Genomic DNA, 27,691 nt, shown 5'->3' with positions numbered 1-27,691 from the left:
TGAATTTTTTCCTGGCAAAGTTAAATGTATATTCCGAGGTAGTCTATGCTGCTAAACACCATTCTTGCAAAACTGGCATACCAAAGTCTTTCAAACTCAGCAGTTTCCAGGGGGAAATCCATCTACCATCTGCTTGCTTCATTAAAATACATAATAAAAGAGGGAAGAACTGAACTGCATTTTTACTAGCTCAGCGCTCCCTGGTGTCCAGTCGGCTAAGTTTATATACAATGGCCTAGATAGAAAACAGAATCCAAGTAAAAATCAACAATAGTTTTATTTTGTTTTCTTCTTGTCTTTTGTATTTGTATAAAAATAGAGCAAAGAGCTTTATTTTAGAAAAATAGTTTAGACAACACAGTCTATCCTGAAAACACTGTACATTTTCAAGAATTCTTTAATGAACTTAAGGAACTTTTCCCAAGTCCATATTATAAAATTTCAAACAAGATTGTGAGAGAATCATACAGATATTTTGTCATGAAAAGCTAAAAATTTCTGTCAATAACTATCAATTGCCCCCAAGAAACATAAGTTAGTATTTTAATCTTAAAGTTCAAAAGACATTATTATCAAATATTAAACATAAAACAATTTTAAAAGAAAAAGCATGTGAAATTATAGTTATGTTTGAAACATAGTTATGAAAAACAACTGATTTGTGAAGTTGGGGGTCTTTTCCTTGATTTCCAGTATCAATACAGAATTATTATTTGAATTTTGGCCCACATTTGAAAAACTGAGATTCTAATATCTTTGCGAAAATCCAAAAATATTCATTATAAGCAAATGACTAAAAAGATGGGGGGAAAAGCAAACAAGCAATGGTTAGCATTGGTAGGATGGTACAGAAATTCCTTTTCCCAAACTCATCCAACAGATCCAGTTCTTTCTTTAATGACCTAAGAACAGAACAATTAAGATATTAAATAAACAATAACAGCAGAAATATAACATCAGTGTCACTAATTTTTCAACACTACGGTAAACCCTTTATACACGTTCACTCAACCATTTGATAAAGATGTATCCTATCCCTACCTGAGTCCAGGCACTGTTTTATGCCCTGGACTTGGTGAAGGACAGGCAATCTCTGCCCTGATGAGCCCAACGATCTAACTGGGGAGAGAGACAGTAAAAAATAAACAAATGGTATATAATGTAATAAGGCTGTGGTAAGCAGAGCAGGTTAAAGAACTAGAGAGTAATGGGGGTAGGAGGAATTAATAATTTAGTAGAGTGGTTAGGGAAGACCCCTGTGAGGAGGAGATACTTGTGCAGAGCCTTGAAGGAAGTAATGGAGCAAGCCATGCATCTTTTGGGGGAGAATATGTTTCAGACATTGGAAACTAGAGGAACAGAAGCTCTAAGCTAGGAGCGTGTTTGGTTTGTTTCAGAAACACAAAGAAGTTAGCCGGTTTGGAGCAGAATGAGCAAGAAGAAATGGGTATAAAATAAATACAGAGAGTAGGGATTTGAGGCTATGCTAAAGAGTTCAGGTTTTTTTAATTTCTAAATTTGAGGGAAAACACTAGAGGACTTTTAAGTATGCAATTAATTTTTAAAAGTCCACAGTAGCTACAGTATGAAAGAGAGACTGCAAGGGACAAGGGTGGCAAGGGAAACTAGTAAAGAAGCCAACAGTAGTCCAGGCTAGAGAGAATAGTGCAGTAGGCTCTGGTGTATTGATGGAGGTGGTGAGAAGTAGTGAGACTCGGGGTATGTTTTGAAAATGAATAGGATTTTCCAGTCATCTGTTGATGTGGCAGAGAAAGAAACAATTTAGGTTATGACTAGTTGGGCACCTGGGTGGCTCAGTGGCTGAGCATCTGCCTTTGGCTCAGGGTGTGATCCCAGGATCCTGGGATTGAGTCCTGCATTGAGCTACCCACAGGAAGCCTGTTTCTTCCTCTGCCTGTGTCTCTGCCTCTCTCTCTCTCTCTCTCTCTCTCTCTCTCTCTCTCTCTCCCTCCTTGTGTCTCTCATGAATAAATAAATAATTTTTTTAAAAAGGTTATGACTAGTTTTTGTTCTGAACAAAGACAGAGAAGACTGGGGAAGAGATGTGGTTGGGAGGAGAGGTGATACAGATATGAGAATAAAGAGTTCCGTCTTGTGTATGTTCAGTTTGAGATTCCTATTGGTCATACAAATGTATATTAAATATCTAGTAGATAGTGGGATATATGAATGTGGAGCACTTATAAAAAATCAAGGATAAAGACTCTCATTCAGGAGGCATCCTCCTGTAGTTGGTACATACGAGGAGATAATGATGGCAAATGGAGACAACTGAAAGAAAGAAGAATGAAGGGAGCAGTTGAAGGCAGGAAGAATACTAGGAAGGATATTATGACAATCAAATGAGGAAAGCATTTCAAGAGAAAGAAATCATCAATTGTGTCAACTGCACCTGAGATATTGAATGAGAAGAAAACAGAGAATTAGCATTGAATTTTAAAAGATGGTGGTCACTCATGACCTTCACATCTGAAGTTTTAAAGGAAAGAGAGAGGATAACTTGGCTGGAAAGAAATCAAGAATGAATGGGTGGAAGAAAAAAAAGGAAGGAAGGAAGGAAGGAAGGAAGGAAGGAAGGAAGGAAGGAAGGAAGGAAGGAAGGAGGGAGGGAAGGGAGGGAGGGAGGGAGGGAGGGAGGGAGGAAGGAAGGAAGGAAGGAAGGAAGGAAGGAAGGAAGGAAGGAAGGAAAGAAGGAAAGAAGGAAAGAAGGAAAGAAAAGAAAATGTCAACACAGATACTCTTTAGGAGACTCTTACTAGAATGGTAGAAAAACAAGGAGTAGTAGAGAAGACCGAGGAGTTGAGGAAGCAGTCTTTCAGATGGAGAGATTTTAGCATATTTAATGTTGAAGAGAATGATTCAATAAAGAAGAAGAATTTGGTGTCTCCCGGGAAATGGAAAAGAATTGCAGGAATGATGCCTTTCTAAGGGCAGATGAAGGATGGATTCAATACCCAGGCAGAGTCAGCCTTGTAACCAGAAAAAAAAAGGCAGAATATATGAATCCAGATGAAAGCTCTGAGGCAGGGCGGGTTTGATGGCAGAAGAATGGGGCAGTTCTCTGTTCTTAGGTTACATTCCTCAATGAAATAAGAAGCAAAATCATCGACTGAGAAACAATGAATGTTAGATGTTAGAGGGGGAAGAGGAGGTATAAATTAGTTGCTTTAGTGACTTGCCTGGGAAAATGGGGTAGGATTACAGAGCTTGTGCAAGAGGCTCACTCACTTGAGACTTGTGGTTAGTTCAGATGTGTTTCCTTCAGCCACATGCTTTTCTCAACCCTCACAAGAAGTTGGATACTGTTACTATTCTCATTTTACACATGAATAAACTAAAACAGAGAAGTTAACTTGCCCAAATTTACTTAGAAAGTAAGGAAATCCAAAATCGAGTCTGAGCTGGTTACATCGAGTGGCCTCTCTTCCATCACCAAGATGTGTAATACCTCATGTCCCCGCCAGCCGGCGGGCTTCAGGAGGCATCTCTGACTGCAGAGTCAAAAGGAAGGTATTCTGAGTCTGGCCGCTATTTGTCTTCTTCCCACATCCCAGTAGCTCATCTTGGTCACCTCTATTAAAAAAAAAAGTCAATAATTCAGGTAAGAGGACTAACCACAGGATATTTTTAAAAGAAAAAAAAGTACAGGTACATTTAAAACAACCATGTGCTATTTCTCTGTCCTGATTGGGAATGAGGAAATTTTGCCACAGGAAATTCCTAGAAGACAGAAGTTTATACCCTTTCTGTGGTAATTTTTGCTAAAATGTATTCCATGAGCATAATATGTTGTACAAAGATTTCACAACAAGCCTGCAAACGAGCATGATATTATAGAAAAAGATTAAGATGTTCTCCCATCATTGAAGGTTGGTAGAATTTTTAATGACCCTAGGTGATGTTGAGATACATAAGGCTTTTTGACTGCCTGAAATGTTCCCAGACTGCTGTTAGTGATTTTGTTCCCTTACTCCACATAGTAAATAATTAATACTTAGTTCAAATCCCAACATCCCCCCTTTCTTCCTCATGGTTCCAGTCTATTGCTAAAACTTTAACAGAACTGAAGAAAAAATGCAGAAGTTCACATATGGAAACCATGAGGCAACTAGGGGTTACAAAAGAAAAAAAATTCATTTAATAGCCCTAAAATATTCCCATTACAATCTGTTCATTCTACTGGTTTGATGACGACTGATGCTTCTAGAAGTCTGATTTGGGAATTTGTGTAATAGAGTAATCAAATTAACCAAATGTTGCCTGGTTGAAGATCATAAAGGGCTTACTTCCAAGAGCTGGAAAGAATCATTTGTGAGGTTGAAAGTCCTCTTTGTCTAATCAGGGTCCCTCCGTGTTCTCCGGCCTAAACCAGCAGGATGAAAACAGTGTGGGTAAGGGACACAGAGGATTCTTCACAGTGGGCTAGACATTCTTTGTCCAATTCTCCTGATTCCTGTTCTTCCCTTGGAAACCCCATCTTTTCACAGGCTCAGAGTTGCTAAAACAGAGCCCCTTGATGTAAATCATAGCTAACAGTTTAGAGAAATAACTTACCTGCCCAGAGGCATGTGATTCTTTCTACAGAGTTATTCAGTAGAATATGAGTTGCCTGTGTAGTTTCATTTTTTTAGTAGCAACATTTTTAAAAATAAAAAAGACAGGTGAAAATTATTTTAACAATATATTTTATTTGACCCAATATTTAATGCATATAAAATATTATTAATAACATATTTTATATTCTTGGGGCACCTAAGTGGTTAAGCATTGAACTCTTGGTTTTGGTTCAGGTTATGATCTCACAGTCATGAGGCCAAGCCCCACATCAGGCTCCATGCTCAGCACAAAGTCTGCTTAAGACTCTCTCTCCCTCTGCCTCTCCACACTGCAAGCACGTGCCCTCACGTTCTCTCTGTCTCTCTATCTGTCTCTCAAATAAATAAATTTTTTGGAAAAAAAAATATTTTACATTATTTTCTCCATCTCAGCCAACCTAGCCACAATTCAAGTACTCAACAGCCACATGTGGTGAGTGTCGACATTATTTGACGGTGTAGCTTTAGACTAAGAAATGTGCAGAGTGTGATGGATTTTTTCCTGTGGGCATAGTTATCTTCAGTCTTCAGTAAACATTGTCCTTCTTTTCAGTGGTATGAAATTGTGTTATAAACTTATTCTTATTGGATACATTTCTGTTCACTGTTTATATAAATACCACACCATTACCTTTTTCCATGACTGACCTATATATTTCCTCACATTTACAATTCAGTGTAAGCTTAGCTCATTGTTAGATTTCTTGGTGTCATCAAAGTCCTCATTTTTGTTCTTAAAATTTGGTCCTCACTCTCTCCATCTAATCCAGCCTTCATATTTCATGACTAGAGTGATATTTCTAAGAGGCAACTCTGACCATTGCCCAACCACTCAAAGATTATAGAGAAAATATCAAGCCCTTCATAATCTGACCCTCATCTGACTATCTCATTACATTTGCTTGTACTTTTCCTTTTTAAACTTCATTCTAAAATTGACATATGCTGTGAGCTGCTCGAGTATGACACACTGTTTGGGCCTCCCTACCTGAAAATATGCTATTCTTTCTACCTGAAATGATGTTTCCTTTTCATCTGCCAGGTAAATTGCTGCTCATCAGCTTTCAACTCAACTTTCCATCCAGTTCATGTGGATACATTAATTGACCACACACTGGTTCCTTGAGGCTTAGGATGGTGCTTTATTATCTATGTGTTACCAGCATCTAGCATAGAATCTGATAGCGAAATACCTACAAGGTATATCTCTTGATCTAACCTAAATGTAGTACTAAATCGATAAGTAGTCCCAGTTGTAAATTATAAACTGGAAGAAATATTGTTGAGTCATTACTTAAAAAAAATTCCTCTATTTTAGCATTTAGTTGAATACTGTCTTTTTTAATGGCAACATCAAAACACTCGGTTTTTTATTTTGTTTCAATTCCAGTACATTTCATTTCCTTCAACCATCCTACCTACAGTACTACTGCAAGCAAAATCCCTGATAGGAAGACCGTAGATGTATTGCCTCTGGAACACAAACCATAAATTACTTCATTAGATAAAAAATAAATATAAGAGGTGATATGTCTCACAATCATGTTTTGGATTCTGGTGAGTTTGGGGAAAAAGAACACTTATCCAAAGAATAAACTGATAAGGTTTTTTTTAAAAGATTTTATTTCATGAGAGACACAGAGAGAGGCAGAGACATAGGCAGAGGGAGAAACAGGCTCCCTGCGGGGAGCCCAAAGCAGGACTTACTCCCAGGACCCCAGGATCACGACCTGACCTGAGCCAAAGGCAGACATTCATCCACTGAGCCACCCAAGTGCCCCTAAACTAATGAGATTGTAGTGAAATCTTATTCAGCTGATTCCATACAGTTACCCTACCTGAATAGTTGTATGAAACAAGCAGAAATAAAAGCCTCTAATAAGTGGAATCACTTTTCCCAGGATAGTACAATTATCTGCTGTATAAACAATTATAACCAGATATAACAAGTGTTTTGTTTTAAGCATTAGGTACCAGAGTGAGGATATTTCTTAAGGCTTATAAAAATTCTAGTTTTACAACTTCCCAGGAGAGGCAACATCTCTTGAGAAGAAGAGAGCAATATAAGGTAATCAAAAAAACCTCTTCTTCCCTCTATCAAGCTGCCTTCAACTATTAAAAATAAATCCTAGAAACATCTTTTAACCTGGGAATACCATCCCTAACAGACGACAGGGATAGGGATCAAAAGCCCCCTTCCCATTTCCTGTGGTCCTTTTGCAGTGGGGAAATAGAAGCCAGTTGGGACTATTTACAAACAAAACAGAGCAGTAAAAGAGAAAAGTTGGAAACAAGATTAGAGGCAGGATGAAAAGAGCCTAGCTGGCTAAGAGTACCCCTCAATTAAGTTCTATTTTGTCCACACTGGCTCTTGAACTTCGTTTTTAACCATTTTCGGTTTCTACTAAATCTCCCTACGGTTTCAGTCCTATTGAAACCCATGCTTTCATTTTTTTAACAAGCATCTTAACAGAACAAGAAAAAACATATTTTTTGAAACAAAGATTTCTACTTAAAGAACAGTTCTGGTCATCGACAACATGGTGATGGAAAGCGATCTGTTTCCTGCCCATGTCTTGGCCTTCCCACCCCGACCTATGGCTTTGGCTCTCACGGATGTGCAGGACTAGAAAAGCAGAGTTTCAAGCTGTTGAGTTCCTGTCTAAGTCACAGCCAGTGTTCAGATGTCAGATCATGTATACAAAGCACCTGGGCAAATACTTTGCCGGTGATCTTTTTTTATTTCAAAAATTACTCCTCAAAATATAGGGGTTCTTTTTTTAAGTAAATTCTTCATTATGTATAAAGGGTATGCGAGTGAAAGGTTTATATACAGGATCTCAAAACACTGCACTTCCTTTGTTCTGGTTTTGAAATTCCCCATTGAGTCACTTAGTTGCTCAATGCTGAAGGGCACTTAAGTCTAATTAATGTGATAGTAAACAGAGTCTCTGGCCAGATACATCAGCAAAATATAACCCTCCTTTTACAAGTACATGTGCAGGTTTATTTTAACAATTTGGTTTGGGTTTTTCCACAGCTATTAATATTACTGAGCCCAGGTTCAGTGGCACAGATGCCTTTGGATACACTTCATTCCTGGCTTATTCACGGATCCCAGACATCAGCTTCGGTTATGAATTCCACTTGAAGTTTCAGCTGGCAAATAATCACTCGGCACTGCAAAATAACTTAATATTTTTCACTGGACAGAAGGGCCATGGTAAGATTAATTGAACCCTCTAGGACTTGCTTAGCTCCTTTAAGAATACTTTAGAAAATTTTTCAGGGGTACTCTAATTGGCTGTGGATAAAGGAGACATTTGCCTAAATGTAGCCTCCTCCTGTTTTCTGCCTCAAGCATGTTTCTTGTAATCCAATGCCTTCCAAAGTTCCCTGACCCTTTCTGAAGGAGCCCTGTTCACACCGAGGGCAAGAGTTCCTGCAGGCAAACAGGAGAGCAGAAAAGGGTAATTGTCACATGAGAGGTGAGCTTATTAACTTGTCCTTTCCTCTGTTTCTTTCTGTTTCCATATAGAAGGAGAGAAGGGAAATTCTCAGAAGGAACACCATTTCACCAAGTGTTGTGAAATGGGAATGGTTGCCCTCAAAGGAAACCATTCCAAATTGAAGAAGTGAGTAATTAAGAAAGTGCTCGGCCTGTGATATACTACTCCAATGTCCTAGTATTGGTGGGAAATCAACTTATAAGTTAAATTTGTCTGTTTTAAGTAGAAACCAGTTACATCTTGTGTGGAATCAAGGAAGAGCACATATATTTTACTCCCAAGTCGGTAGCTGACTAGTTAAGCAGTTAATCACCTACTTTCTCTGAGTTCAGTATTCTCATCTGTGAAATCAACATATTACACCAGAAAAGGACCTTTCTCTCAACCATCAGTGGTTCTATTGTGCTAGGTACATAACATATTCTGTTCTTTTCGACTCGTTCAGTGACTGCTCTAATTTGGAACAGTGGTTTCTGTATTAACACATTTCTGAAAGGAGCTGGGTGGGGTGTCAGCCTCTGACCACTTCTGGGAGGATGGGGGGGGGGGGCACTTTATCATGTGAAGTGCTGTTCACTCCACCTCCAAAGTCTGTCAGAATCTCGGCCCCATCTCTACTGCCAAACTGCATGACCTCCTGGAAGCTGATCTCCCTCCAGCCTTCCCCACCTGCAGTCCATTCTCCGAGTCATGGCAAGAGTTACTTGTTTTAAAGGCTTGCTTAAAAGCCACCTGTGACTTTCCACTGTACTGAGGATGCAGCCCAACCCTCCCTACCATGTCCTCAGAGGACCTTCAGGATCAGGCCCCTGTCTCCATCTCCAACCTCAAGCTCTCTCAGCCCTGTGCCCCTGTCCACAGGTCTTCTTGCAGTGCCTTAAGGCTCAAGCACTTGCCTGTCGCAGAGGCTTTGTATGGGCTCTTTCCTCCGCCTTGACTGGAGATGGCTGTCAGAGCGGTCAAGAGAGCAGGCGGGGAGGCCTGGGCATGTAGACTTGGATGCAGTCTCCACACCGACAGATTATGTGTCAACTTACTCAATGTCTCTATGCCTATTTCCTCACTTGTCAGATGGTCTAATAATTATACATTCTCAAATGGAGTTGTGAGGATTAACGTAGTTCATACGAGAAAAGCACTTAAAACAGAATGGGATTCAGTACACATGGCAGCTTCCGTTTTCTCAGGGAGGCCTTCCCCAGCCACCTTCACAAAAGTAGATGCTATCACACTGCATCCAAGTTAGTCTCTACCACAGCTTATTTGTTTTCTTTAAAGTCTATACCTCCATTTAGAATTTTTGTCTATTTTTTAGATAGTTTATTTTTGTCTGTTTCCACTCCTAGAATGGGAGCTCTGTGTGGAGAGAGACCAAGCCAGTCGTCTTCGACTTTATACACCTACACTTAGCACACCGCCTGACCCATAACCAGTACTGAATGAATGAATATGAGAACTGCCACAAAAGCAGATAATTGCATGACGTGTAAGACAGCAACACAGCCACACAAAGGTTTTAAAAGTAGCTGTTCTTGGGGGTTTCCAGTTCAGATCTTTAACCCATCTTTAACCCATTGCTACCTTCCTCCCATCCATTGGGTCAACCTTCCCTGCCTCTGGGCATTGAGAGTGTGCCTGGCACTTAGAGCACACACCCTTTGTTACGAACTTTGGTTTGCTAAATTTCTCTCTCAGAAAAATGCTGTCCCGGGTATCTCCACATTGCCCACAAAGCCTCTCAAATATCTGCTGAGTGACTGCCAGAAGGCAGGGAAGAAGGGGAAAAAGAAGGAATTTTTACCCTTGACTCTACTCCACACATCCTCCATCATATGTCCTTTGATTATATCCTTTTTTTTTTAGATTTTATTTATTTATTTACTTACTTACTTACTTATTTACCTACTTATTTACTTATTTATTTATTTAACAGAGAGAGAGAGAGAGAGAGCACAATGAGGGGGAGCGGCTGGCAGAGGGAGAGGGAGAAGCAGACTCCCCCCTGACCAGGGACCCCACTGTGGAGCTCAATCCCAGGGCCCTGAGATCATGCCCTGAGCCGAAGGCAGACACTTAACTGACAGAACCACCCAGGCGCCCCTGATTATATCCTTTTTAATTAGAACCCAAAAAGCCACACAAAAAAAGCCTGGCTGATGAAAAATTCAAATGAGCATTGAAGACCTGTGTCTCTCTTGTTTTAAAACGAATCTTCTAAATTCTGAAAGATTCAGGAGAACCCAAGTAAAGGATAAACACTTGCCTGTGCAAATGCTGCCACCAACTAATTCCCCAGTACTCTTCCAGGAAGAATCCTTCAAAAATTTCAAAACAAAAACAGACAAGCAAAAAGCAATGTTTTTAACACAGCATTTGTAAAATGTGGACTCTTTCTTGTGACATTTTTTGGTCCTCTCTAGTCATCTGCTCAATAGATAAGGAGCGGAATGTTCAATCATTCTGCATTTGTATTTTTAGGCTTATAGAATGATTAAATAAAGACTAAATAACAGGTATATTGTGGAGCTGTTTCCTCTGGAGTGAAAATGAAAAATCTGAAATATGCAATTCTACATGAAACCACCTGGGGGAACAAGAACACAGCTTAAAAATGCAGGTAGCAGGCACTTAAGAGCTTTTTAAGGCAGAGTTATCTTAAGTAGGACCTCTTCATGCCTGTGCCATGATCACATAAGGGCGCTTGTTAAAATACTAATTCCCAAACCTTCTTGAATTAAAAAAAAAATAGAATTTTATCAAGCACGCTGGGTGCTTTTTATGTAAATAATGTTTGAGAGCAACTAGTCAAAACCTCCAGGGACCAGCTAAATTAGACCATATTTAGAAAAGGACTGAGATATGTAATTACTGCCCATAATGTCATATGTTGGGATAACTCATCAATTTATGTCACATAAAATTATTAATTAAAAAATACACATTCCTGTAAAATATAATGGATATAATTAATATCAACCATACAATTTGCTGTTGTCTTATTTTATGTAAGAAACTATGATCTAAGTGTTTTGGTTTTTTTTTAAAAGATTTTATTTATTCATGAAAGACACAGAGAGACAGGCAGAGGGAGAAGCAGGTTCCTTGCGGGGAGCCCAATTCAGAAGTCCATCCCAGGACCCCAGGACCATGACCTGAGCCAAAGGCAGATGCTCAATCACTGAGCCACCCAGGCGTCCCCTAAGTCAGTGTTTTTAACAGTGTTATCTCCACACTTAGATGTGTTTCTTAATTATTTGGTAACATCAGTCTCCTACCTGCTCGTTGGTTGTTACCACTAAAATCACCATTTCCCATGCCGCCTTTGTCTTTCTCAGGTTAAAAGATGCACAAAGCTTGAGTTTATATAAATAAAATGTAAGCCAACCTCTAATTTCTGACACATCCATATAAAGAGGCAAAGGACCTTCATTGCCCAACACTGATGTTATTCCTCCAAGTTTCCCAAAGCTAAGCATTTATTTTGCCAGATTTCATTCTCATTGAACACTGGACAAATCACCCTGTCAGACATTCACTTGAAAATGTCTCTCCTGACTTGTGATTGTAACCTAACCTAATCCCATTCCTGTGTTTCTGCAGTCATATTTGACATTTCCTTTATTAGCTCCTCTTCCTTCCTTACGCCTTACTCCCTCATAGTGTACGTCTTATAGTTTGGCTCTTCTGGAAACCACACCATGTCCCACAGTGGTCCACAGGTGATTACAGTATCTTCCCCTCCTTTATCCCTTCTGCAGGCAACTGCCATTAATAAACATTATGCTTAAAAAAATAAAAATAAAAAATAAAAATAAATAAACATTATGCTTCAGCTACAAACCCAGAAGTCATCTAGGTTTCTCCCTTTATTCATTTTGACAAATATTTGCTGGCGCCCTCAATGAGGCATTCTTTTAGGTACTGGTGATACACTTATGAATATTGTCTTCTCTTCATTTTGTCGCCCATGTTCTATCAAACTCCAAAGTCTGTCCATCTTACCTCCCAGTTGCTTTTTGTATTTTCTGCTTCTTGACTCTTTCTTCTCCTCATTTGGGCCCAGTCTATCACAGACTATTGCAGGAGCAACAGCCTTCTTCCCAGGCTCCCTGCCAGTCATGCGTCTCCTCCCCTCTGTTCCCCACTTTGCTACAGCAGATCATTCTAACATTCAAATCCAAACTTACCTTGCCTAATCAGCATGCTTCATCACAACGTACACACCTAATAAGATCCTTTACATAATATGTATAGACATTTATCTGGCCCCTGGCTATTGCACAATCTCCTTTTCCTTCAGTCTGCCCTATAGTTGGCTGTATTGGCACATGTGAACATTCTGCATCATGTTGCCATGTCCTCCATTTCTATGCTTTTACCGAGGCTATTCCATCTTCCTAAGCCACCCACACTTCACTTTCATGCCTCCAAAATACTTCTATCCTAAAAGACACAGCTCAAAAGATCATTCTTTGAAGTCTTTAATCCTTCAGGAAAATTCAAGAATTAATTAATCTCACTACAGTTTGCTGGGAACTGTTATCCTATCTTCTTTGTGTCCGGATCTCTTTGGGAACCACAACAATGGCTTTTTTATATATATATAACTAAAGTGGCTGTCACATGTAGATACCCATTACAGTTTTTTAAAGAATAGATGCAAAAATCCATGGTCCCTGTTACACTAAAACTTAAAATCGATTCAGGGAGTCACAACATGTATGTACTTAAGATTTTGTTAACTAACAATACTAAATCAGAGCTAAGAAGCCATGTCCAGGATACATAGCATCCATCACAGTGTCTCATGCATGCATATCAGGAACATAGACATCACTGAATGAAAAGAGGCACATAACTGATACCAAAGATGGAATTCAGAAAGTAGAGTTCTCATCCAAGTAGAACAGTCAAGGAATTTGTTTAGTGTGCTTCTCTTTGTGAGCCTTCCATTTCAACTAGTCCTCTACAATTAGCACTAGAGCAGCCCCACTGGCATTTCCATTCCCATTCCCTCCCAGCCTGAGCCCAGCTAGTCCCCAGCCCAACAGTCTGTATAAGCAGCCAGTTTATTCCATTGCCCTCATACCTCTATCTTTACAGCTTCTATTGCCTGGAATGCCTGACCCAGTTCACTTTAATTAATTTTAAAAATTATTTTTTAATATTTTTATTTATTTGAAAAGAGAGAGTGTGCACATGCGAGCAGGGGTAGGGGCAGAGGGAGTGAGTCCTCAAGCCAACTCCCCACTGAGTGCAGAGCCCCACTCAGGGCTTGATCCCACAGCATCCTCCGATGAATTTGGGTCTCCTTACAGCCTATCAACACAAAGCCTATATATAGAACTTGGTTTTTTCTTTTTCTTTTTTTTAGAACTTGGAGTTTATGTCCCATAATAATTATATACTTCTTTGTCATTTACAACCACGACTTCGAATCATATGAAGCTACCAAATTCATAAATCAAAAACATTAAAATAGTGGCAATTTCCTAATCTTAATCTTTTTTTTTTTTTTTTCATGTGCAGGTTTTTATTTATTTTTTTTTAATTATTTTTTTTTATTGGTGTTCAATTTACTAACATACAGAATAACACCCAGTGCCCGTCACCCATTCACTCCCACCCCCCGCCCTCCTCCCCTTCTACCACCCCTAGTTCGTTTCCCAGAGTTAGCAGTCTTTCTTAAATTCCTTTTAGACAATCCCTGTCTTTAATATATTTTGTATCCCCAACTGCATCATTCTCAGGATTGGCACTGTGTGAGAAATCAATAATTACATACTTATTGATTCTTTCACTAACCGAAAGACTCTCTGAAGACAGAGACTATTCTGGTTGGCTTGTAATACTGTATATCAAGATTGATGTGGACTGTAGTGAAGAAGGTAGGGCCTAAATAAAGGATAGAGGGGGCACATGTATCTCTGTTCACATCATTGAAATGTAAGTTAAAATCTCAACATTAGCCTTTATTAAAAAGGTATAATACAGTGATACAATTTTTCAAAAAAACGTATATAACTTCTGGTTCTTTGATCTATGTACCTAAGTGCTTTGTGTGCATAGCTTCCTGTCAGTTCCTAGCATGTAGGTCTTCTATGCTGCAGTAATTAACTAGGAAAGGTTACCTCATATTTCATGCCAAATAATATCTTATTTACTTCAAGCCCTTGGTTATTAACTGTAACAGAAATAAGAGCGCATAAATATAGCTTGATGTTTTTCTGGGGGAAAAGATGAAATGAATGTCATCTACAGTACAGAAAAAGAAAAATGAAGGGGGGAGCGCATCACAAAATCCAATCAGCTCAGCCTGTTTTTTATAGAGCTTTGATTCAGATAGGGCAGAAGGAAGATGCCTGATGAATGAGAGAGCAGGTTGTAGCCAATTCCTTAATATAACACATCTCCCAATTCCATTGTACTGAGGCATTCTGGAACATAACTGACAGTGTATGCTCTGACCCAATATTTTCTACTATAGAAGAATGTTCATTATTTTCTTCTGCAATCTCATCAGAATGAGTAGAAATTATGAGAATTTCTTCCTGACAACCTCAAACTATCAAATCTTAACTGTTGTGAAATTAAATATCCTGGACGATGATGTCAAAGTTGTCGGAGTTATTAAATAATTTGAGTTCTTATGGCTGTCCAAAACTAATTCACATTACTGACTGAGAAATACATGAAAATTGTCACATTTGACCAGTACTTAAAGAGCATTGAAATGACAAAAATACGTAGATCCCTGCAAATCCTCTGGCCTTTATTATTTATTTTTTGTTTTTTTAATATTTTATTTATTTATTTATTTATTTATTTATTTATTTATTTATTTAGAAAAAGAGTGCACGTGCAAGCAGGGAGAGGGGCAGGAGAGAATCCTCAAACCAACTCTGCACTGAGCAGAGCTGGAGATCACGACCTGAGCCAAAATCAGAGGTCTGATATTTAACCAAATGGGCCATCCAGGAGCCCCCACACCTTTTTTAATTTATATGGAAGGGAATGTTCATTCATGCATAGTTCAATGTGCATAAACTTGATCTCAGAAAAGAACATCCGAAGGGCAAATTGCAAATCCATCCACTACAAGCCCACATTTTCACTCTTTGTTCTACACCTCCAATGAGCACCTTATGGAAACTCAAGTGTACCCACAAACTGGTGTTTACATCCCTTATTTTCATTATCTCATCTCTGACAGCAAACAGCAAGAGAGACCCAGACTTCCCACTTTTTCTAGTCTCAGCTCTTTTTGGTCAAAACATAGAAAAATATGGGCCATGTGTAGCCTCAGAAAATGTGGTGTATCACATTCTCATGTGCTTTGAGCACAACGTTGCATTGGTTATTGCTGTCATCCTTCCCTCACTGTCTGTTCACCAGCACAGCTGGAAGCCAGGACATCATCTTGACTTGGCCACAACAGTAGCTAGTTTACATTGCCTACATTTTAATCATTTAATCTCCTGAAGTAGAAACTACATGGTCTCCTTGTACACAATGGTTAACAAAGGAACATTGTGCACAGGGCTGTGCCTGGTTCTGATGCTTTCAGAGCTCTAGAATATCTTTAGTTTAATGGTCATATCTACAGAACAGGAAGCTGAAAGTTTGCCACTATGATTTGGTGTACAAGCTGTACAGTACAGGGACACCTGGGTCCTGCAGTCGGTTAAGCATCAGACTCTTGGTTTACAGCTCAAGGTCATGATCTCAGGGTCATGAGATTGAGCCTGTGTGGGGCTCCTGGCTCAGTGGGGAGTCTGCTTCTCTCCCTCTCCCCTCACCCCTCCTTCACTCTGTCTTTGTCCTCCTCTAAAATAAATAATTTTTTTTTAAAAAAGAGAGAGGAAAAAAAATGAAAAAATAAAAATAGAAGCTGTACAGTACATATCATAAGATAAACCGAGAATGTAAGCTCCTTATGATTTCATTCAAAAACCTCCACTTATCTTTTTTTTTTTTTACGTAGAAACATGGGGCACGAGTTCATGACCCCTGAGATCAAGACCTGAGCTGAGGTCAAGAGTCGGAAGCTTAACCGACTGAGCCACCTAGGCATCCCAAAACCTCCAGTCATCTTAATTTTAGTTTAGCACCCACTAAAGCAGATATCATCACTGAATATGGAGTAAAAATGGCTTCAATATCTAGAATCTTGAACCACTCAATATATATTGTTCCAGTAGGTGAGACTTTCATTCTCTTGGGTCTTATTTCTCACACATCAAGTTAGATATATTTTTGCTTTGCATCACGTTAGCTTCATTCTAATTTCATAAGCTCCTTCCATTATTTTGCTGAAATCATTCACACCTCTCTCTTTACTCATATCGAATTTAGCTTCCTCTCTGACCCTCTCATGACCATTTGAACAGTCAACTAAAGCTTAATTATGTGTCCAAAGTCAAGAATATTTAATTAAAAGGCAGTTTTCTTCTTTCAGAAATATAAAAGCTTTATAAGCCCTAGAATAATAGTCACATACCCTCACAAAGTATCTGTACACAAGGACTGGCTTTTCAGAAAAGAACTCCCACCAGGAACCAGGAACCATTCGCCAAGCAGGTTTCATTGGACCAGAAAGTCACAGAATCATCTTGGTGACTCCTCTCCCATCTATTCTTTCACTCAGGACAGGAAAGCTAGAAGGGAAAAGAAAAATCCACTTGTCACTTAGAATTTCTGAATCTATTTGCAAAGATCTTATAAAACACTCTAAGTTATTGCTAGCGACAGTCCTGTGACAGTATTATCATCACCATTTTTTCAAAAGAGAGGGAGAAGGAGAAATGGGCAGCCAGAAGTTCAATGAGTAAAGAGCCTTTGTGATACGGGGGCACTGCTTACCTCTGCGGGCTCCAGGTACAGTATCATTTTGAGAGAGGTAAATTAGATTTAATACATGATAATATTTCACCAAACTGGAAGAATAGTTTGAAGAAATAATACAAATTACATTTGCTTTCTGTAGTTATAAATCAAAATGTCATCCTAAATAAAATACTTCAGAAAGTTTTTTTTTCTACTGGAATTAAAAGGTTGTTGGACACCTGAACAAGAATTATCATGCTTCTGTGACATAAAAGTTTCAATAAGAGGGATGCCTGGGTGCCTCAGCAGTTGAACATCTGCCTTTGGCTCAGGGTGTGAGCCCAGTCCGGGATCAAGTCCCACATCAGGCTCCCTGCATGGAGCCTGCTTCTCCCTCTGCCTGTGTCTCTGCCTTTCTCTGTGTCTCTCATGAATAAATAAATAAAATCTTTTTTTTAAAGGCTCAATAATAACCTTTAAGTATGGTGAGCACTGAAATACACAGGTATTTTACAGAACTGTCTATATTCATGTTTTAGTTTCCCAATATGCCCCCTTAGAGCAACCAAGGAACAGCCCAAGAATCCCAGGAAAAGCCTTCCAACAGTTCTGAATCCTCACCAGGGCACCTGAGAATGAGCTTTTTTTTTTTTTTTTTTTTAATTCATGAGAGACACAGAGAGAGAGAGAGAGAGAGAGAGAGAGGCAGAGACACAGGCAGAGGGAGAAGAGAAGCAGGCTCCATGCAGGGAGCCCAACGTGGGACTTGATCCCGGGTCTCCAGGATCACGCCCTGAGCTGAAGGCAGATGCTCAGCTGCTGAGCCACCAAGGCATCCCCGAGCTTCTACCTCTTTGCAGCCCAGTGGTTCTGATTTCTGGGGTATCCTTCTGAGCAGACCAAGTGAGAGCATATGTACATTCAGCTTTATGATTTACAACAGACAGTAATTGACCAAAATCAGTGGGAGAAACAGCAAGACAGGTTCTCCCAGAAATTATCTCCAATGCATAGGCTTGGGTTAATTCTTTTATACATGAGTCTTATTCTTCCTTTTAAGGATTTTGTTGATGAGTCAGTGGTTCCAACCACTAGCTACTCTTCTGCAGGTCTTCCTTCAAGGTGAAGCTAATGAGACCAACACTAATTACTGTTACTGAATTTGCCTGGTGTTTTTCTCATAAAAATTCCTTTACAATCACCATATGGTATGCCAGCACGCTACTAAGGTCTACCTATTTTCTCTCTGTTTTTGTCTCTCTCTTCATTCAGGTCAAAGTGACCTGTATGATTTTTCCTGGGCTTACTATCTGAAACCTTTGATACCCTCCTCCCTTCTATATATAGATTTCTGCTTCCTGTCCATGCTTGCAAGTTAATCAGAGGCTATACTGATATGGTCCAGCCAGGTTGGAGAGCTGCTGGTATAAATACTAAAACCTTTAGGTTTTTTTTTTTTTTTTAAGATTTTATTTATTTATTTATTTATTTATTTATTTATTTATTTATTTATTTATTTTTTATTTGATACACACACAGAGAGAGAGGCAGAGACACAGGCAGAAGGAGAAGCAGGCTCCATGCAGGAAGCCTGACATGGGACTCAATCCCGGGTCTCCAGGATCACACCCTGGGCTGAAGGTGGCACTAAACAACCGAGCCACCGGGGCTGCCCAAACCTTTAAGTTTAAAAACAAACTACAAGCAAATCCAGTAAAGTTCAACCTCTTTGATCTTTCCTTCCAGATAATCCATGGCAGCATCCTTCACCTTGTTTCCATTTTTTTTTAATTGAAGTATAGTTGATACCCTATTTTACATTAGTTTCAGGTATGCAACATAGCAGTTCATATGATTCATAGGTTGCTATGCCCACAAGTGTAGATGCCATCTGTCACCATACAACACTATTACAGAACCACATTGACTACATTCCCTATGCTGGATGTCTCATCCTGGTGACTTACTCATTCCATAACTGTGAGCCTGTACCTCCCACTCCCCTTCATCCATCTTGCCCATCTCCCCATTTACTCCCTTCCAATAACCACCAGTTTGTTCTCCATATTTAAGGGCCTGTTTTTGCTTCTTTTGTGTGTCTGTTTGTTTTGTTTTCTAGATTCCATATATAACTGAAATCATGTAGCATTTGTCTTTCTCTGCCTGACTTTATTCACTTAGCATAATACCTTCTAGGTCCATCCATGTTGTTGAAAAATAGCAAGATCTCATTCTTTTTACGGCTGAATAATATTCTACTATATGTGTGTGCGTGTATCTCACATAACCTATATCCATTCATCTATCAATGGACACTTCCATATCTCAGCAATTATAAATAGCACTGCAGTAAACATAGGGGTACATGTATCTTTTCAAATTAGTGTTTTCATTTTCTTTGGATAAATACTCACTAGTGGAATTGCTGGGTCATGTGGTAATTCTATTTTTAATTTTTTGAAGGACCTCCATAATGACTTTCACAGTGGCTGCACCAGTTTGCATTCCCATCCACAGTGTACAAGAGTTCCTTTGTTTCCATTATTTATCATTGTTACCCTGGCCACCATCCCTCTCTTTATTTAGACTGTCCTTGCTTCTCTTGCTAAGTCACTGTTCTCTGTCCATTATGAGGCCAGATGCTTTTCTGACCACAGCATCTCATCTTCTTCCCCCATGAGATCTCCTGTAAGCAACATTATGAGTTGTTATAATGCTAAATATGGTTCTCCAACACATGGCCCACTTCATAGCTCTCTGCTAAACAATATTTGTGGAACTGAATAATGACTCTTCTTTCTAGCCAAAGAGAGACCAAGTTTGTTTGGTTTTAGTTTTTTGCTGTACATTCTAAAAGGATTTCTATTCGCTTCCTAGATCTTGTTATTCATAGCTACTATTCATCCAAAGTTATCTCCTATTGTTTCCTTCCTCCCCCTTTACCACTTACACAACATAATCTCACTAAATCCTTCCTTCTTAGCATCAGCTACTAAATAATATCCAACAAATATTCCTTGCTTTGTCTGAAAATCTTCTTCCTAAGCCTGGTTTCATTAAGGTTCACTCTGGCTTTAGGTTCTGCATGCCAAGTGAGCTTAGTTCCAATTCTTTTTATGAACAAACTCACTGTGTCAATCACTAAAAATCTCTAATAGTATAAATGCCAAATATCATCTGTAACTTTGTCAATTGACAAATGTAAAAATAGAAATTGCCCAAATATTTCTCAGAGCTACTCATAGAGTAATGTGATAAAGGAACACTTAAATTTGAGTCTGCAATTCAATTAGTGGTAGTTGTTTGAAATATGTCATTGTTAATATTATTACATGCTTTAAGGCAAGAAATTTTCACTTCAGTAAATGTCACAGGAAAGTGACATAAGACATATAAATGGTTGCTAACAAACATACCCACAAGTCCCTTCACTTCACCTACATGGTTGACCCTCAAAAAAATTTCAGTTAGATCAGAGTAATGCACTGAAACAATCAGTCTATAGGTTTAAGAAAAAGAAAAAAGAAAAACTCTATGGTTGTCCCTGACCCCAAAGGTTAACTGAGAACAGATGCATGCTCCTGCCTAAGGGCCAAGCATACCTGCTTCCCAGGCTTTGTACTGATGAAGTAGGAGAAGAAAACAGGATATACAAAGCTAAGGTCAGGCCTAGTCAAGGAGAAAAGAAAAAAAAATGCACCTATTGAGAACCTACCATGTGCTGGGTTGGCACTGTACCGATATTAAATATCACTTAATCCTTAGAAAACTCCTAAGAGATATTATTATTCCCCTTATTCCTCAGAAAGGAACATTCAGGAAGAGCTGGTGGTGGTGGGAGGTGGCACAGCTCCAGCCAGACACATGCTTCTTTTTCTCTGCTACATGGACAGTGATTAAGAGTATAGTCTCTGGCATCAGGGTGACTTTAGATGCAGGCTCTGCCACCTAGCAGCTATGTGACCTTTAATGGTCCCATATGTACCTCAGTATCACCCCACAAACCCTGACGCAGATCTGCCCCCACAAGTCTTAGCACCTCATCTACCTACAGAGTCTCCCAACAGCCTCAGATGCACAGATTAATAGTGTTTTCATTGCTTGCTCTTCTCTCCCAGTTTGTTATATGAAGGCAACAAAGATTCCCCCCTCAGGCATGGCTATGTAATTTGTGGGGCCCATTAGAAAATGAAAATTCAGGGTCTCTTGTTTAAAAAGCAAAGAAAAAATGCCATTAGAGGTACTGAAAGTATTTATTTTCTTCAGTGGTCTCTCAACCTTTTATGGTGTCTTTTAGTTGCTATTTATTTCAGTGTAAGTTAAGAAAAATTAAAATACTAAATTATTAACAAGACTTTTATCATTCATTTTTATATCATGAAATGCCGGTTTAAAATGCAAATATCAGAGCATTTAACTCATTTGCAGAATCACCAAAATTGGTATTTTGTAGCTTGTACCTGCATGTGTAATTTTTCTTACCAGAATGCTAGAGATGCTGCACAAAATCAAGTCAACTTATCTTCATTTCACTTCTTGAAACACCCATGTTCTGTCAACATTCTCTCCCTTCACTTACTGGGGGCTAAGGAAGGACTGAAAAGAAATATATCTATGGACTCCCTTCTCTCCCTTTAGGTCAGTGTCACCATTTTCAGTGTAAATCATTAGCCAATGCAGAGAAGTAATGAGAGTAAGAAAGGAATGCGAAGGCTCCTTGATCTTTCAAGTTCTAAGATCACCATTGCCTCTCTGTGCTGGAAGCAACTTTGTGGTTCAAATAGAAAGCATAACCTCTTGGGGTGGTCAGCACCATACCTATGCAGTCTTTAGACACAACACATTTATCTTATTAGTAGTAGTACTATTAATACTAATAATACTAGTATATAATCGTATAATTAGTAGCAGTAGTCGTCGTCGTAGTAATACTAATAATACTAATAATAATCGTACACTGGGGCTCTCAACCCTGGCTGCGTATCATGCTCACCTGATGAGCTTCCAAAAATAACCCAGCTCACAGCCCATGGCAGACCCACGAGAAAAGCACAGGTAGATTCAAGTACTTCTAAATATTTGTCTTCCATTTTCCAATGCCTTGGGAAGCCCATCTCTCTACACTATCTAGAAACCCCCCCCCCCCCCCCGCTGCAGATCTTCCTCTCCTTTACCTTGCTTAGACTAACAGCAGAGGCCAAGGCAGCATACAACATCAACCTTAAAAGTGTAGGAGAGGGAGGCTGTGCACACTCACAACAAACTTTGTCCATGTCCAAGGACTCACTTCTGCTTTTTTTGCTCACTGATTAAACTTCTTACTTCTATCAGGCCTCATATTTTTCGTCTGAGCAGAAGTATTTGCCTTAGTTTCCTACCTGCAGACCTCAGTATTAAGTCCACAAACACACCTTTCAGAAACTGAATGATATATTTGGGTTCCTCCTCCCTGTGGACAGACCTCCTATGTCCACCTAACTCAAAAGCTCTGCCTTAACCTACGTTTGTTCTGCCCACTTGCTGGCAGCATTGACCATCTCCAGTGTTCTATATGCTACCGGACCTACTGCCAGAACCCTTCTCTAGTGTCTGATGTTGGTTCTCTTCCAACCGCCTTCCCCTTTTTCCACGGGTCTGTATGAGCTGTATTCTGAATGCTCTGGGTCCTCACTGTTCTCTATGGATGGTCCTGAGCTAATGGAGAGAGAATGAGAAAAGGGAACATAGACACAACCCATCTTTAAGTGGTCATGGGGGTATGGCCAAGAGCGTTTGTAAGAAAACAATTATAGCATATCCTGAGCAATTATGGAAATACAATTTTTAAAACTCTCTTCAAATCATAGACTTTCGAAGCTGATACTCGGTTATCTCAATTTATTGAATCTCCTCAACTATCAGAGCAGTTCTACTCTATTATAAAGTTCTATGTATTGTAAAGTGTACACTGAATTTCATTCAAACAAAAAGGAGATGTTAATCCCAACGTTTTAGGTATTGATCATTCCCCTCAGCTGGCAAGAACCCTTGTGGCTTCAAAGAAAAACTTTTCGGTGTTCACAAAATTTCTAAGGGTGTGAACAACAATACCCAGACACAGACATACCTGAGTGCCGATGAGAGGCTACATGTCTATTATACCTTCCTATATGCTGGTCTATACCTCAGAACTAGACAATAAAGTGAAGCTGACTAGAAACCTGAATTATCTCTCAGCAAGCATGCCTCACATGTCTTTTCATCCCAGGGTTGAACGGCGATGACTTCCTGGCTGTGGGTCTGCGCAATGGCAGTGTCATTTATACTTACAACCTGGGATCGGGCATGGCAAGTATCAGCAGTGATCCCCTCGATCTGAGCCTTGGCATCCACTCAGTCCGTCTGGGGAGGCTCCTCCAGATGGGCTGGCTGAAGGTAAAATGTCATCCCTTCATCTATCCCACAGCTTTGCGGAGCATTGCCATATATCATTGGACCTGTGCAATAGAGACGAGAGGCAAGAGGCCCGCGCTGCCTGCCCCATGCAGTTGACAGACCAGTGCTCACAGCTGAGGATGAGAAGCATGCTTGCAATTAAGTGGTGTGGGGATAAGTAAAAGGGATGACTAATGTAGATAAGGTGAGAGAGAGGGCTCAGGAAATGCTCCCCTACAAAGGTGAGGCTTGAGCACAACTGCAAATAAATAGGAGTTCAGAAAAACAACAGCAGCTAGTGTGTGTTGAAGAATGCAAGTAGTTCAGTGTGGCTCTGGGGTAGGGAGGAGCGAAAGAGGTGATTAGTTGGTGGACCAGGTCTGTATTATCAAAGGACTTCGATGTCATGCTAAGAAGTTAGATTTTTATCAAGAGCTATGGAGAACAACTGAGAAATTAAGAAGGGGGGTTGAGTACCACAGTGGAGTAACTTTTTTTGATAAATTACTCTGGTGGTTGTATTGAGAATGGAAGGGGAGGGAGCAAGGGTAGAAGGAGGAAGACCAGCCGGATGCCAGCTCCTGATCTTTGGAGAACTGTGATTATGATTGAAATGCAAAACCATCACTGCAATATTAATATATCCATGGTAACAGACACCAGCAGAGAAGCAAAGAATAGAGTGGTGAGGTGTTTTTTATTTTTTCAAAATTCAGGTCTTTGTGAATTTTTCATGCCAAGTTAATGGGAAATAACAAAACAGTATCTTAACAGTTCACCCTTGGGAATTAATTCCTTTTTTAATAGGTTTTGAATTCTTTTCCTTTTGAAGGTAGATGATCATAAAAATAAATCCATCATCTCCCCGGGAAGACTGGTTGGTCTCAATGTCGTCAGTCAGTTTTATGTAGGTGGCTACAGTGAATACATACCAGATCTCTTACCCAATGGAGCCGATTTTAAAAATGGCTTTCAAGGTAAGGCTTGGATAGTTTTTACACTCTACCTACCAGTTTCAAATTCTGAGACAAGAAAAAACTTTAAATAATACATTTCTAGTTCCAAAACTAGAAAAATGAATTGCTTTCTAATCAGACTTAATCAAAGTTTAATTTTAATGGAAAGCATTCAGTCACTGTTTATTCATCGCTTCCTACCTATGTACTACATGTTTAGTATGTTTCAGTAAAGAAAACAAAGATCCCTGCACTTGTGAGTTTGCATTCCAATGGGGTAAAGGCAATAAACACTAAAAATGATGAATAAGTAAATTATATAGTAGTATGAGCTGATAAACTCTGTAGGGGGAAAAAGGAAATGTAGAGCATTATGGCGAGGAGGATCGGGGCATGGCTAATTTTTTTTTTATACAGGGTGTTTTTTAATATAGAGCAAGCAAGATAAACCTCATGGAATCACAGTAAAAATTGAAACTCCAACTAACTTTGGAATATATTTGATGTAAAGGTGAGAGACAGACTGCAGCTAACTGATCCATACCACCAAGGTGTGGACCATAGAGGCCACCACACGTCAAGAGGATTATTATGCTTGAGCAAGTAATTGTATGACCACAGTCTGTCTCCCTGTGCTCAGGAAGGGAAATAGACGCAGAACTTCTCCCACAAAGCTGACTTCTAGTAGACTTATAAAATAAAGACATGCTTCAAATTATTATAGTAGTGCATTTGGTGAGACTAAGCTTTTTGATGGATCCTAGTCTCAGAATATTTGGTCAAGGAGCTGTTTGTTACAGTGTCCTCAGCCACCCACCCATGACCAACCTACTCTCTGGCCGGAATCAAGGAATGGGGACAGGATGTGATGCACATCTCTGCAAGATAGGAGCTGCCATCAACAGCCATTTCAGGCACTTGAGTTCTCTGCCTGCCTGGCAGCATCCTTTTCCTCACCTTCACCGACTTCTGCCTAAACACGGATGTAGGAACCCACATATGTGAAACATGTGAAAGCAACACAGCCAATCCAGCATCATACAAGATCCTCTTCCAGCAAAATGAGTTCCTTCTGCCAAGGTTCTCCAAGAAAACTCTTCTTTGATTATGTCATCAGTGTGGATTCTCAGAAGGGTGTCTTATACAAGAGTTTAAAGCCTATTAAGGCACTGTGCTAAATATAATAATTCGACAGTTCTTTCTCAGCAGGAGATAATCTGAAAAGGATTGTAAGGGCATGACAAATCCATGAGTTCTTGAAAACACTATATTCACGAAAAGGGATGGGTAAACTTATGAATGTGAAGAAGCACATCTACTCGGTGAAGTGGAGATCCTGGGAGGGGTCATCAAAACTTGGTCATTTATTCACAGACAAATGCTTACATAAATACTCTGGGTGTACCATCAAGGATAAGAGCATAGACGCAGAAACCCAACTGGCTGGATACACACCCCAGCTCTGCCACCTACAAGCCTCATGACCTTGGCTAGTCACCTCTCAGTGCCTAGCTGTGCCTCTTACCTGTAAAATGGAATAATAATAGCACTTCTCTTGCTATGTAGTTCTGATATTGAGTTAATGGTGAGAGAACACAAGATTAGAGTCTGCTTTGTGTTAGCGATGATGACGGTGCTGCTGGTGGGAGGTGGCACAGCTCCACTCATTCTCCTCTTTCTCGTGTGGACACTGGTTAGGTGTGCAGGCTCTGGAGTCAGGCCATCTTCAGATTCAGGCACTGCCACATAGCAGCTTCGGACCTAACTTGTAGCCTGTTATTCAAACTCTTTGTGTTTCCATTTTTTTCTCTTTTCTCCTCAGAGGAGAAAAATATATACTTCATAGGGTTCTCCTGAGTTAATCAATAAAATAAAATAATTATATTAAGTGCCTAACCCAGAAACCAATACATAAGAAACACTCAATGTATGTTTACTATTGTTAGCACTCTAACCTGTTGTCATAGAATTTGAGATTGTCAAATTTATTGAAGTCCAGTGCTTCCTGAGGTTTTCTCGTGCAATTTTCTCCCTCCTATTACAAATTTTCTGCACACTTTGCTAATGAGAACAGAGGCTCTCCTCAAACCTGTCATTTTTTTCCTTAAGTGTGTCGGTGACCTATGCTCAGCATGCAGAGTGGGCCCTTCCTCTGGCAGAAATGCTAGGATTGCACATACCTGGAGCCACATAAGCTGCCACGGTTCTCAGGATAGAAGTCTTGGGCAGGTCTTCTTAGCAACTGCCACTTAATCCAGTCTCATGGAAGTTCCATGACCTTGAAATCTCCTACTCTTATCACACTTACCTCTTGAGTCCTCTGTTGATGTCTGCCTCTCCGCCTTGATAAACTCACATTTACCATTCTGCAAAGTATAGACACTTGTTACCAATATACCATAACAAGCAGATCACAGCAGTACCACAAGCTTCTGACTCCCAAAAGCTGAGCTCTACTGTCTGTAAAGAATGATATAGGATAATTTTCTTAAAATATAGATTTCTGGACAGCCCGGGTGGCTCAGCGGTTTAGCGCTGCTTTCAGCCCAGGGCCTGATCCTAGAGACCCAGAATCGAGTCCCACGTCAGGCTCCCTGCATGGAGCCTGCTTCTCTCTCTGCCTGTGTCTCTGCCTCTCTCTCTCTCTCTCTCTCTCTCATGAATAAATAAATAAAATCTTAAAAAATATATAGTTTTCTGGACCCTATGGTAGAACTACCTCATCAAAATATTTATGATGGAATCTAAAACTTTGCATTTCAAAAAATAAAAAAATAATAAATAAGTAAAATTTTGCATTTCTATAAGCCAGTATATTAATTAATCATAACAAAACAAATGCAGACTTTCATGAAAAATTTTAATACTTAGACTAAAGTTATCACATTTGTCTTTAGAGTGGCGATTAAATCACACATAGTAAAAGATTATATGATTTAGGCTTTCCTATTCCTAGTGTAAAATGACTCTAATCCAGCAGTTCTCAGTCTAAAATACAAATCCTTACTGTTGATAAAGCCCATTTTTTTTTTGTTCTGGAAATGGTTCATAATGAGCTGTTATTTCCCTATAACCTTTAGTACTTATGAAGATACTGAAGTTATTTAACCCTTCTCCGGAGTAATCAACATATACCAGGCAGAGAAAGACTCTCTCTTCTGCCTTCCCCCCCAAAGTTACATCTATTCCAAAGCTGTGGAGGTCTCAGGTTGAGTGAGGTTCGTGAATGGGATTCAATGGGTCCTTGGGTCTTCTAAAACCGCATATACAATCATGCATGTGCCCATGTGCATTTTATGGGAAGAAGATCCATCGCTTTCATCAATATTCTAAGATCTGTTGGTTTCAGTGACAGACCTACTTCGTACTG

The 27,691-nt window shown here is 39.6% G+C and overlaps 1 protein-coding gene and 1 long non-coding RNA gene across 4 annotated transcripts in view; one reads left to right on the top strand and one right to left on the bottom strand.

Moving 5' to 3' along the window:
• The window catches only part of EYS (eyes shut homolog), a 1,522,493-nt gene that overhangs the window by 1,440,218 nt on the left and 54,584 nt on the right, over positions 1–27,691 (top strand). The window contains exons 34-36 of the mRNA XM_025419151.3: positions 7,657–7,839; positions 23,199–23,365; positions 24,198–24,342. Of these exons, the coding sequence (XP_025274936.3) occupies positions 7,657–7,839; positions 23,199–23,365; positions 24,198–24,342 (495 nt within the window). The remainder of the gene's footprint in view (positions 1–7,656; positions 7,840–23,198; positions 23,366–24,197; positions 24,343–27,691) is intronic.
• LOC112641823 (uncharacterized) lies at positions 259–26,689 on the bottom strand. 3 transcript variants are annotated; one of them, XR_003124865.2, is made up of 6 exons: positions 26,630–26,689; positions 25,847–26,174; positions 16,626–16,782; positions 4,576–4,630; positions 3,470–3,594; positions 259–902 (listed from the first exon to the last, which is right to left on the bottom strand). It is a non-coding gene; the product is annotated as an uncharacterized LOC112641823 (long non-coding RNA). The 3 variants fall into 3 exon arrangements; XR_004804452.1 differs by lacking the exon at positions 4,576–4,630; XR_004804451.1 differs by lacking the exon at positions 25,847–26,174.

Source organism: Canis lupus, chromosome 12, assembly GCF_003254725.2.
Source record: "Canis lupus dingo isolate Sandy chromosome 12, ASM325472v2, whole genome shotgun sequence".
Classification (NCBI taxonomy): domain Eukaryota; kingdom Metazoa; phylum Chordata; class Mammalia; order Carnivora; family Canidae; genus Canis; species Canis lupus.
This window is presented reverse-complemented; position numbering and strand designations above follow the sequence as displayed.